The sequence below is a fragment of the Pseudorca crassidens genome, chromosome 7 (assembly GCF_039906515.1).
Source record: "Pseudorca crassidens isolate mPseCra1 chromosome 7, mPseCra1.hap1, whole genome shotgun sequence".
Classification (NCBI taxonomy): domain Eukaryota; kingdom Metazoa; phylum Chordata; class Mammalia; order Artiodactyla; family Delphinidae; genus Pseudorca; species Pseudorca crassidens.
Genome location: NC_090302.1, coordinates 35,149,388 through 35,162,557, shown reverse-complemented (window position 1 = coordinate 35,162,557; position 13,170 = coordinate 35,149,388). Strand labels below are relative to the sequence as shown.

Below are 13,170 nucleotides of genomic sequence, written 5' to 3'. Positions count from 1 at the left end.
AGTCCCTAGATTCCCAGGCTGTGTAGGCAGTACACCATGCTACTTACTATGCGTGAGCAGCCCATAATATGGTCATTTCTTACCTTCGCTGGTCTCAGTGTAGAGATGATTATGTAAACAGTACATAATCATACCCAGCCTCTTGGACTGACTAGTCAGGCCCTGTCATCCCCAAGGACACAGTCTGGTCACTGACAACCACATACTGATAATGTCACAAGCGGTGCCCAGATGCTAAAGTTACTCCATGCAGCCCAGACCCTGGGCATCCTCAGTTGCGCGCCCACGCACCTAGTCGCTCCAGACCTCCAACCCTCCGGGACGCGGTACCCACAGTCGGGCGGTGTCCCTGCTTTCTTGGTCCCCAGCGGATGATGGCCGAGAGGCGGCTCGGGTTTCCCAGCCGGTGGGGTTAGGCCAACGTACGCCGGAAGTGGCGGCTGGGGCGGGAGCGCCGAGGTGTCGGCGGGCGGGGCAGCAGCCAGGAGCTGGGGGTCGGTGCGTTGGTCATGTTTCCCTTCGGGCCCGGTAGCCCCGGAGGGGACAGGGCGGCCGGAGCCGGGGCTGAGGAGCCAGCACCCCACGCGAGACAGGCTGCAGCTGCCGGGCCGCTCCCTTCTCCGCCCCCGTCGCTACAGCCGGGGGCTGACGCAGCCCCTCCCCCGTCGCCCTGCGGGAGCCCTCGCCACCCCTGCGCCCTTTCGCAGCCCCAGGCTGGGCGCGCGGGGGAGCTCCGGCCGCCCGGAGCTCTAAAGCCCTCAGCCGCTTCCGCCCAGGAAGAGCAGTCACCGCCCTCCCCGCCGCGCCGGCAACCTGGGCCTGACTGCAGGGCCGGGAGCCGGGGCCGGCACTGCCTCAGCGCCCGCCTGGGCGGCCCTGGCGCCCAGCTGTTCGGGTGGCTGAGAGAGCGCAGCCTGGGCCGCGGGCTGTTCGTGGATCCGGCACGAGACAATTTCCGCACCATGACTAACCTCTATGGTTCCATCCATCCCGCGGACTCGGTGTACCTCAGCACCCGCACCCATGGGGCCGTCTTCAACCTCGAGTACTCGCCCGACGGGTAAGCGCGGCCCCTCGGAGGGCGGGGACCCGTCTCCGCGTGGCGCGGCTGCCGGTGGGCGGCTGCCCGGGGCCCGCTCGCTCGGCCCGGGCCGGGGTTTGAGAGTCCGTTTGGGGCGGCCGGCCTTCGTGCCCCTGGCTCTTTATGAAGCACTCTGTCGCTATTGCAGGCTCCGTCCGGCCCTTGGAGGTAGGCGAGCCCGGGACTGGTTTGCTCCCCTTCAGGACCGGCGCTCTGTGAAGGAGAAGTGCCAAAAGCCCCCCGACAGGTCTGTCAGAGCCAGTCCAGAGCTAGGGTTTGCTGGCACACCGTAGATGCTCAATAAGTACGCTTTGAATAAATGCCCGTTCTTTCCCTGTCACACTAGGCTTGTGTTTTCCCCACCTAAGCTTGGTCAAGGGTACGGAGCCTGCAGACTCCCTGTTCCCTGTGCTGACTTGCCCTGAGGGGACAAGTGCGCGGTCCGTCGTTCCTTTGCTCCAGTAAGATACTAAGACACTGCAGAGAGGTATGTTGTGATGTGGGACATCTGTGAAGTTCCACGCTAGACTACATTCTTCTGTTAAGGGTATCCAGCCTTTCTCCTGGCTGACTAAAATTTCATGTTTGGCCTCGGTTTACTTTGGGCTATGGAGAATTTTCAAAGTGATATATGTATGTATATATATATTTTTTTACTGAACGAGGTAGTTTATTACTCAAAGGGTGAGAATAATCAGGATATGACGTTAAATTTATGAGCGCAGTCAAATTTCAAATTGTGTGCATGTGCACATACATGAGTACAAGAAGCTTTTTTCTCTCTGAGAAGGTGGGTAAAGCTAGATTGTGTTTTTCTCTTTGCAGTAACTGAGGAACAAGGGCAGAGCGTGGTTAAGGTGACTCAAAAGAAAAGAGGGATACAATTCAACTAACAAATAGAAGATTAGTCTTCAAGGAAGACATACAGGGTTCTCAGAAATTTGGCCAAGATCAAGTATAGAATATTATTCTAATTAGAATAGAAATTTCAGGTAAGGAAAGGATGATTAACTGAATCTAAGTTGTAACTGTAAAGCTCACCAAGTTCACATGGTTAGCACATAGGAAAAAGAGGATTTGAATTCAGGCAGTCTAACTCCAGAGTTCTTAATCACTGTACTAATACCAAATTACATGGATAATTACCTTAACAATTAGCATTTTCCTACCTGAAGATTAATTTAAAATCTATTATAACAAATATATTCTAACATTAAATATGGCATGTTCATCTATTTTGAATACTTGTACCGTTAATCTTAAAATACCACTTTTTCAATAGGGAGTTGCTTTTCAATTTTCTGTAGCAATGAAAACCATAATTTACAATTCTTATAAATATATAAATTGGCGCTTATTATTCTGGAGCACTGAGGGAAGAAAAAATCTGTTTCCCTCATTGGCTCAGAAGCAGCTACCAAAATAAAAAGCTATAACTTCCAAGATTGTTCACTTTCCTGCTGACATTAGTGAGGCTAGGGCACCAAGCATGAAGTACACCAGAGCCATTTCAGCTTCTGCTTTCAGGAGAACATAGAATGGTAAATAGAAAAGGACCATATCATTAGGGAAAACACTTTATTTCCAAGTTTCTAAAATAGTATTAAAACAATAAGGGAAAAATGCAAATTATATAAAGTAGTATGACGGCACATCAATCACAACTTCCTAACAAGCCCTTTCAACATTCAGTGCTAATCGCTGAAACACTGAAATAAAGTGATGTTTCAATTATTTGGTCTTAAACAATGACAGGTTTAAGATTCACCTGATTAAAAACCATCCACACCAATGTAATAGCATATCATAAGATAATTGGCTAACAGTTTTTGCAAATGGCAGTTGTTAACATATTTCTTCCACACATATAAATGTTGTGCTGAGGAGGGGAGTAAGATGTTTTCTGCCTTTCTTTTATGATGGGTTGTAGAAGCATTCATCTCTTCCTCTCCTATATTATCAATTTGTGAAGTTGGACTACAATTCATTCTCTCCTCTTCTTGCCTCTGGAGTCTGTCTGCCACAGCTTGGATAGCTTCTGTCCATTCTTCCCTTTCCTCTGGAGTGTCTACATGAAATGTTCTCTCTATTAACAGTGGTCCACTGGAGACATCTGATAATAAATGTGTTTGGCTTTGGTCGTTCTGTTTTCATTAACTGGCATTTTGCTACTGAAAAGTTGTTGAGGGGATAAGGTAAATCCACATCTTGGGGTTTCTCTTTATATCCTATGAATGAGCCATCTGTCTTCAAAAGGAAATATCTTGGCCTCCAGTTTTTTATATATTCTCCCCTCTTCTGAACCCAACCTTCTTTCACAGTGGTAACGTTGCTCATGATGGTGCCCCTCTGAGCCCCCAACTTGGAGAAAAGGTACTTTGTGATACCACCTTTGAGGTTTGGATTCTCTGCCGCTGCTGCCCTTCCCACTCTGTAGTGATGACTCAGCCTCGAAAGTCAGCGGCTGCCTGCAGCTGCTCTGTGTGTGTGTGGGGGGGGGGGCTGCGGAGGGGGGAGGGCAGGCATCTGGCTGCAGGGGAGGGAGGGAGGGAGCTGGCCGGGCCATGGAGCTGGAGCAGGAGGCTCAAAGTGATATATATATTTTTTAAACTTTGTTTTGTGAGTACAGGAACAAGTTCAACAGCAATCAAAGGAAAAAATTTACACATGGTTCCACCATGAGCGGACATAGATAATACAACTCTTACCCCATCAAGGCCTCTGGATTCTTAGTCATTTGCTTAGCTATTCATTCATTCATTCATTCCCTCCCTCGTTCAGCAAATACTGGGTTGGCCAAAAAGTGCCTTCTGTTTTCACCAAGATCTTTATTGAACAACATAGTCATCCTTTTGTTCCACTATCTTCTGCCATTTTTCAGGCAACTTCATAATTCCATCTTCCCAAAACTTTTTATCTTTTTGAGCAAAGAACTGTTCCAGGTGCCTTTTACAGTCTTCCAGGGAATTGAAATTTTTTCCATTAAGAGAATTTTGTAAAGACCTAAATAAATGGAAATCTGAAGGTGCAATATCTGGTGAAAACGGCGGGTGAATCAGAACTTCCCAGCCAAGCTGTTAACAGTTTTTGCCTGGCCATCAAAGAAACATGCAGTCTTGCGTTATCCTGATGGAAGATTATGCATTTTCTGTTGACTAATTCTGGACACTTTTCATTGAGTGATGCTTACAGTTGGTCTAACTGGGAGCAGTACTTGTTGGAATTAATCATTTGGTTTTTTTGGAAGGAGCTCATAATAGAGGACTCCCTTCCAATCCCACCATATACACGACATCACCTTCTTCGGATGAAGACCAGCCTTTGGTGTGGTTGGTGGTGGTTCATTTCACTTGCCCCACGATCTCTTCCGTTCCACATTATTGTACAGTATCCACTTTTCATTGCCCGTCACAGTTTGTTTTAAAAATGGAACGTTTTCCTGGGCTTCCCTGATGGCTTAGTGGTTGAGAGTCCGCCTGCCGATGCAGGGGACACGGGTTCGTGCCCCGGTCTGGGAAGATCCCACATGCCGCGGAGCGGCTGGGCCCGTGAGCCATGGCCCCTGAGCCTGCGCGTCCGGAGCCTGTGCTCCGCAACAGGAGAGGCCCCAACAGTGAAAGGCCCCGCGTACCGCAAAAAAAAAACAAAAACAAAAACAAAAACGTTTTCTTTACGTTTAAGTAGAGAATCGCATGTAGAAATACGGGGAAGAAGGTTTTTTTGCTTAACTTATGTGGAACCCAAACATCAAAGTGATTCACATAACCAAGCCGGTGTAAATGATTTTCAGTGCTTGATTTGGATATTTTGAGTATGTCGGCTATCTCCCGCATGGTATAACGTTGACTGTTCTCAATTAATGTCTCAATTTGATCGCCATCAACTTCAGCTGATCTACCCAACCATGGAACATCGTCCAACAAGAAATCTCCAGCATGAAACTTCGCAAACCACTTTTGACACGTTTGATCAGTCACAGCGCCTTCTCCATACACTGCACAAATCTTTTTTTGCATTTCAGTTGTGTTTTTACCTTTCTTGAAATAATAAAGCATATGACGAAAATGTGCTTTTTTCCTTCCATCTTCAATAATAAAATGGCTACACAAAAATTCATCAATTTTGATAAGTTTTTTAAAAATGCACACTGATATGACAGCTGTCACATACAATCTAACAAAATTGTTTTGAATGAAGTTAAAGACACCTAAGTGCTACTAGAGCCATTTTACAGAAAAAGCTGAACAACCTTTTGGCCAACCCAATATTTGTTGAGCACTTGCTGTGCTCCAAGGCAGAGGTGGCAGTGGTGAGCAAACCAGCTAATGGCACCGCTTTCATTGGTCTTGGGACGTATTGGTTCAACTAGACATTAATAACCATACTAAATAATTTCTTAATGTATATTTACAAATTGTGATACAGGCTTGAAAGAATCTGTTGTGGACTAGAGTTTTCAAGGTTTCCCTGAGAAAGTGACACTTGACCTAGATTGGAAAAATGAGTAGAAGATAAATTAGTCAAGATAGTGTTTGGAAGGGGATAGAAATACTTTACGTGGAGGAACTGGTATGTCAAAGGACCTGTGGTTGGAGGAGCAGCATATCATGCTAGAGAAGCTGAAAGAAGATAGGTTAACAAAGTAAAAAATTGGGCTGAAGAAAGACATAAAATGTGCTAACAAAGGAACAAAGCAACAGAATCTGGAATCACTGAGCGAGTACACCCTGTTTCCTTTCACTGTTGCAAATGCTTTTTCTTAATCAGACTCAGTTCTGGGATCTCTGGGGTTTCTCCCTATAGCAGTTGACTTGTAACAGTGACTGTGCACCTGAATACAGAGAAAATTGGTGAGGGGAGAAACTGTTTTGCTGAAGTTTATCCATGGAACCTCCTCTCCCCACTTTCTTCCTCAAGCCCTATTCCTAAAGCTTCTCCCAAAATACCAGGAGTCTGTTCCTTATAACCCTTCAGTTCCTTTTTTCAACATATCCCAGTTCCTCTCCTCCCAACCTCCGGCCTTCAGAAGTAGCTATTTCTACTCTTTGGAGGTGGGATTTTAGGTAGAGGGTGAGAGGGATAGAATGAGTTATGAAGAAGGAATTCTCATTGCCAGTGCTATTAGAATGAGGAGTATATTACTGATAGTTCTTGTTTGAATCTGGGCTACATTTTCCTATAGTAACATTTTTGTAAAAGGTGGTTAGGTACTCTAGTACTTAAAATAATTTGATAATGTGTAATTATGCAATTAATATGTACTTTAGAAAACGTAGGCAGTAAATGAGCTAAAAGAAGCTAAATATCATTTATGATCCCAGAGATTGAATGGCTATCTAAGGAATTTTTTCCTTGTATATATTTATTTTATTTATTAAAAAAAAATTTTTTTTTTTTTTTTGGTCATGCTGTGCAGCTTGTGGTATCTTAGTTCCCTGACCAGGGATTGAACCCAGGCCATGGCAGTGAAAGTGCCAAGTCCTAACCACTGGACCGTCAGGGAACTCCCTGTGTATGTTTATTTTAACATAAAGATAGAATCAACTATTTTTTAGCCTGCTTTTTTTCATATAATATATTACAAATTATTTATGTTAATGAATATATTTCTACAACATTATTTAAAATTTTTCATTAGTTTAAATAAACTCTCTCTAAACAAATATTTTAGATTTATGTATGCCCTTATGGTAAGTCCCTAGAATGAGTCAAAGGTTATGAAGATTCTGGATACCTATTATTGAACTGCCCTCTGTGAAGACTGTACCAATTCTTATTCCTGTCAGTCCCATATGAAAGTACTTGTCTTCCCATACCCTTGCCAATATTGCACATTGCCATACTTTTTCATTTATGTCAAGGTGGTAGGTGAAAATGGTTCAGTGTTTTAATTTTTTAGTCTTTTGACTACGTCTACTAATATACCTCAGATTTTTATAGGACTTAAAATGGTTTTATATAAAATGACAAACTGTTAAATGAAATGATTTCTCATATCCTTCAGTCATATATGAGTTAAATCAGCTTACTGGATACCGTAACCACTGTCACAAGGACTTCTCAGTACAAAAAGAAGAGGTGATACAGAAGGTAAGAATTAAAATTGTGAATTTGATAGAGACCAGACTAGAATTTGGCACTTAAAAAAAAAAAAAGAAAGGATACATGGACTAGAAGGTAATTTCTAAAGAATTCCAAAAATGTTTTAAGCAATAGCAACACTGTCAATATAAATCTGTCAACTCCTAAAATGACATTTTGAAAAAGGAAATATGATATTAATAGATTAGATAATATGGGACTTTCTTAGGCTATACTCTATGAGAACACATTAGGCACTGCTGTAGAGAAAATTAGTGTATTGGAAAATAGAAGTGAAGAAGTTATCCAAAATGCAGACAAGAGAGACAGAGACTGAAAATATGAAGGAGGCTTAGTGACATGAAGCGTAGAGAGAAAATGCATATCATGTACTTGGTCAGTTCCTAAAGAAAATGAGATAGATAATAGGGTAAAACAAACTTGAAGCAGTAATAGCTGAGAGATTTCCAGAATTGAAGAAAGGTACCAAACCATGATTTAAGAAGCCCAGCACACCCCAAGCAGGAATTCTCCCTAGCCATGTAGTGAAACTGCAGGACAACAAATATAAAATCATAAAAGCTAGAGAAAAAAACCTTCAAAGGAGTAACTATGTGAGTGAAAGCCAATTAGTCATCAATAATCATGTAAATTAGAGGACAGTCGTGATTATTTTTTACTATGCTGGAAAAAACTGCCAATCTAGATGTCTGTACCTAGCAAAGATAGGTTCTTTGTTCTTGTCAAGAACAAAGATGAAATAAATACATATGCACCCAATCAGAACTGTAAGGTCAGAGATATTAGAAGGAATGAAGAACAAAGGAAGTGGAAAATTTGTATGTAAAATTAAATCTGATTTTCTCTTTTGGGATTAACAAAGATGTAGCTAAAATAGTAGACAACAATAGCATAAATTATGAAAGGATGCTCAATTCCTTTTTTCTTTTTTTTGAGGGAGAATTGTGATATATTAACTTTAGGCTTTAATGTGTGCGTACCACCAAAAGACAAGTAAATATATTATTTCCAGACTAGTAGAAGAAAAAATTTTGGAATGAGAAGAAAAAATTCCAAAAGAAGTCAAGAAAGGGAAAGGAGAAAAAAGTAGAAAAGGTATAACAAAAAGCACAAAGAATGGCTGAAAATAAATCCAAATATTACTAATTATAATATAGAAGTACTAGTACTTCTTGTACGTAGGAGAGAGAGGCATATATCAAACACATTCTAGAAGGATAGAGAAAGACATATCAAACATTCTAAACAAAAGAAAGCTGGTGAGCTATATTAATATACAAAATAGGCTTTAAGGCAAAAAAAAAAAAATTACTAGAGTTAGAAGGTTACTTCATAATGATAATAGCTCAATTCACCTGGAAGATAAAACAGTTCTGAAATTGAGGGTTTTTTATTTATATACATCAAAAATTGATAACTTCAAGGAGAAAAGAGAAAAATTTATCATCATAGGGGATGATCTTGATACACATTATAGCATACCTCAGTTAAGCAGGCAGACACAAACGTAAGGGTACACAAGACAGAAACAGCACCACTTAAAATCTTGCTCTAAAGGGCATGTATAGAATACTGCATTCAGGCCTGATATTCAGCTAGTACACATTGGTTCACCTGTACCAGTTGTTAAAATATTAATATATATCCATGGTGGTTGAGTAGTTAGTTACTGCCCCAAGCTCACTGAGTGCCTTCCTAGTGCTTAAGCACCTTCCATAGGATCTCTCAGTAACCCATTATATAGCAACTAAAGATTTAAGAACTGGCACAGCAACCTGCCAAGAAACATCTTACTAGAGACCTTTAGCATCCACTCTAAGCTCTTCTCCCCATGCCAGGTATCCTCCCCCACACACAAAAAATCCATAGGCAAATGCTGAGTGACCATTTGGCTCCCCTTAGTATGGGGCTGCCTGCCTTTCTCACACACTCTCCCAGTCATTCTCACATGGTCATTTGTGGGAACTGCAGCCTCTGGGGAGATCCAGAGAGATGAAAAGAGCAGTCTGATGAGAGTAATGGCACTACTGCAGGCACCATCCAAACATTAATTCTCTTGGCAAAGTGTGCATACCCATTGCAGGATATAATCCATGGCAGGTGAATGAGGTCTATGAGGATGGTTTATGCATGAATGACTCCTGGGATGTACTTCCCTAATTTTATCATTCTTACTGAATTTCACATTTATTTAGTGGGATAAGTTTGCCAAAAGCCACTGAATACATGCCCACCATGGACATTAATAACACTCTATTAATGAACTTGACTGCCAGCATTAGTAGTCTCTTTACCAGAAACATTTAGTTGAGAGAACTGAGAAGCTGAAAGGTCATGAAAAACAAAAGATTTGTATTCTGGTTTATGCTGTTAACTGCTGTATTACATTATGTCTCATTTGGGCTGAGGGATTAAGTTTGATATAATTAAATATGATGTCTCAATAAATTATTTTGTGACTTAGTTATTAATGTAATTGAATATAAAAATTAACAGCAAGCATTATAAGGGCCAAAAAATTTTTAATATACTTACTGTTAACTGCAGCAAAAGCTGAAAAGAGAATTCACCTCCCATGAACAATTCTGTTGCTATTAAGAGTGACTTTTTTTTTTACTTATCAAGTCTACAGGTTACTTGATGACTACCTATTTATGAGGAATTTTTAAAAATTGAAGTATAGTTGATTTACAATATTGTGTTAGTTTCAGGTGTACAGAAAAGTGATTCAGTTATATTTTTTTCAGATTTTTTTCCATTATAGGTTGTTAAAATATATTAAATATAATTCCCTGTGCTATATAGTAAATTCTTGTTGCTTATCTGTTTTTCGTATCTGTCAATCCCATACTCCTTATTTATCCTTCCCTCCTTCCCTTTCCCCTTTGGTAACCATAAGTGTGTTTTATATGAATGACTACCTGTTTAACATGGAAATTCTTGGAGGGGCTTTATGCAATTTCCTGTGGCAGTTCATGGTTCAGACAAAAGCATCTGTGTCAAAAAAACGATTATGGCTACAATTTCCAAAAATTAATAAATGATTGGGAATTACTAGAATAATCTGATGAACAATTTGAGTTAGAACTAATACCACTTGGCAAGCATTTTTATAACCTATAGGTTAGTTTAATTTTTTAATGTTTTAAAATTTTTATTCATGTTAATTTATATTACTATTGAATATTTAATAGTTTTTTGAATATCACATTTGACTATATGTATGTAACAGCTGCCTCATGGTTTTTTTTTTTTTGCAAACATACAAGGATGATTTAAAAATTGCTCTCCTGTAAGGCCACATATTTCAAAAGATTATCATTAAGTAGTTCCTCAGTATAATGTGATTGCTAGAAATTAGTAACTAAAAGAAAACTAGAAAAACCTCATGTATTTTCAAGTTAAGAAACATTTATAAATAACTCATAAGTCAAAGTAGAAATGATAATGGAAATTAGAAATATTTAGAACTAAATGATAATGAAAGTACCACCTTGCAAAAGTTGTGGGATATAAGTAAATCCTCAGTAGGAAAATTATAATCTTTAATAAACTAAAAAGGAAGACAAGGAAAATTAGTTAGCTAAGTGTCCATCTCAAGAAACAGTAAAAATAGTGAAGTTGTAGTAAAGTAAATCTGAAGAAAGTAAAAGGAAAGAAATACAGCAATAGAGTAAAATTAGTGAAATTCTAAAAATTAAGTAGAAATACTCAACAGAAAAATGTGTCTTCAAAAAGACAAAGAATAATGAAAAACACTCATTAGATTGATCAAGAGAATACCCAAATAAACAATATTCAGAATGAAAGGGGGACATATTTTCTGATACAAGAAGTAGAGATTGTAGCTTTCCAGTAGTGGAGTATCTACTACTGGTTTGGACCAACCCTCCAACTGAGAATAATTAGAAAAGCTAGAGAAAAACATAAATATCTAATGTAAGATATAAAAAGTTATGTTTGAAAGGATTAGAGAATTGAGGCAATGAGGAAATTGCAGGGCCAAGATCTGCAAATGGAGGGTAGCCAGAGATGTGAACCCACCGTTTTAGCCAACTGAATCTAGCAATATGGTAAAAATGAAAGATTGATTTAACATTAGAAAATAAATTAATGTAAATCACTACATTAACATATTAAAAAGAAAACTATAGGATAATTTCAATAAGTGTTAGAAAATGTTTTATATACTTTAATGTATATTAATGGAAAAAAACACTCAGCAGATTTTAAGTAGAAGAGAATTAATTTCTTTAATCCAATAATAGGAATCTACCAAAACAAATAAACCCTACAGCAAACATTGTGCTTAATGATGAAATGGTGAATGTATTCTTGAAGATAAGGAACAAGATAAGAGTGCACGCTATATTAACATTTCTATTGAACATTGTACTGAAAGTCCTAGCCAGTGCAACAAGGAAAAGAAGTATTAAAAAGAACAAAGCAGGAACTTGCCTGGTGGCACAGTGGTTAAGAATCTGCCTGCCAATGCAAGGGACATGAGTTCGAGCCCTGGTCCGGGAAGATTCCACATGCCGCAGAGCAACTAAGCCTGTGCACCACAAGTACTGAGCCTGTGCTCTAGAGCCCATAAGCCACAACTACTGAGCCCGCATGCCACAACTACTGAAGCCCATGTGCCTAGAGCCTATGCTTTACAACAAGAGAAGCCACTGCAATGAGGAGCCCACGCACCACAACGAAGAGTAGTCCGCACTTACCACAGCTAGAGAAAAGCCCGTGCGCAGCAACAAAGACCCAACGCAGCCAAAAATAAATAAATAAATTTATATTAAAACAAAGAACAAAGCAACTGTTTATAGATATGATTATTGACAAAGAAAACCTAAAATAACCTATGATAAATTATTAAATAAAATAGCAAGATTGATGATAAATAATATTTTAAAAATCAGTTACTCTTCTGTGTACCAGCAACAAATGAAACAATTTTAAAAAGAACATTTACAAAAGCATCAAAAAACCCTCAAGTACCCAGGAATAGATATAACAAAAGATAGGCATGATGCATATGGAGAAAATCTCTGTTGTAAATGGAGATATGACATGTTCAAGGATTGGAAGACTCCATATTGTCAAGATTTCAATTCTGTGCAAACTTTTCTTTAGATTTATTACAATCTCAATTAAAACCCACAGGTGGATCTGTGTGTGTGTGGGTGTGTGTGTACATAACTTCCTAAGTCAATTCTAAATGTATAAGGATGTTCAAAGTTCCAAGGATTGTTACAATACTCTTGCTAAGAAAATCTTGAATATGTGGGAAACTATGCATATTGCTGATGGGATGATTCAATACTGTATGATATAAATTCTACCAAATTAATTTGTAAAGATACTGCATCCCAATAAAAATACCAACAAGATTTTTTAGTAGTACCTGATAATGCTATATCTAAAATTCATTTGAAAGAGAAAGTATGACATTAGCACCCCAAAAAATGTTTATTAGGGCAATGAGGGGCTTGCTTTGCCACTTGTCAAACCTTTTAGAAATTAAAATACTGTGGTGGTATTGGATAGACTAGAATATAGAGTCCCCCCAAAAAACTTGTGTATGATAAAGACAGCATTTAGAAAAGTATAGGCTTTGATGCTGGGACAAATGACATCCATTTTAAAAAGTTACAAATCATGCCATGTACAAAAATAGATTGTAATCTATTGTAATAGATTTTTTGGTATTAAAACCAAAAAAATGGAACTTCCCTGGTGGTAGAGTGGTTAGCAATCTGCCTGCCAATGCAGGAGACACGAGTTCAAGCCCTGGTCCAGGAAGATCCCACGTGCCGCGGAGCAGCTAAGCCCGTGAGCCACAACTACTGAGCCTGCGCACTAGAGCCTGCGAGCCACAACTGCTGAGCTCGCAAGCCACAACTACTGAAGCCCGCGTGCCTAGAGCCTGTGCTCTGCAACAAGAGAAGCCACCGCAACGAAGAGTAGCCCCCGCTCACCGCAACTAG

General features: G+C 39.7%; 1 protein-coding gene across 3 annotated transcripts in view; it reads left to right on the top strand.

Annotated features, from left to right (window-relative positions):
• The first annotated feature begins 442 nt into the window (after nucleotides 1–442).
• DCAF10 (DDB1 and CUL4 associated factor 10) overlaps nucleotides 443–13,170 on the top strand; it is a 56,210-nt gene continuing 43,482 nt past the window's right edge. For all 3 annotated transcript variants that reach the window (XM_067743897.1, XM_067743898.1, XM_067743896.1), the window contains exon 1: nucleotides 443–1,060. In XM_067743897.1, coding sequence (XP_067599998.1) covers nucleotides 510–1,060 — 551 coding nt within the window. In that variant the 5' untranslated portion in view covers nucleotides 443–509. The remainder of the gene's footprint in view (nucleotides 1,061–13,170) is intronic.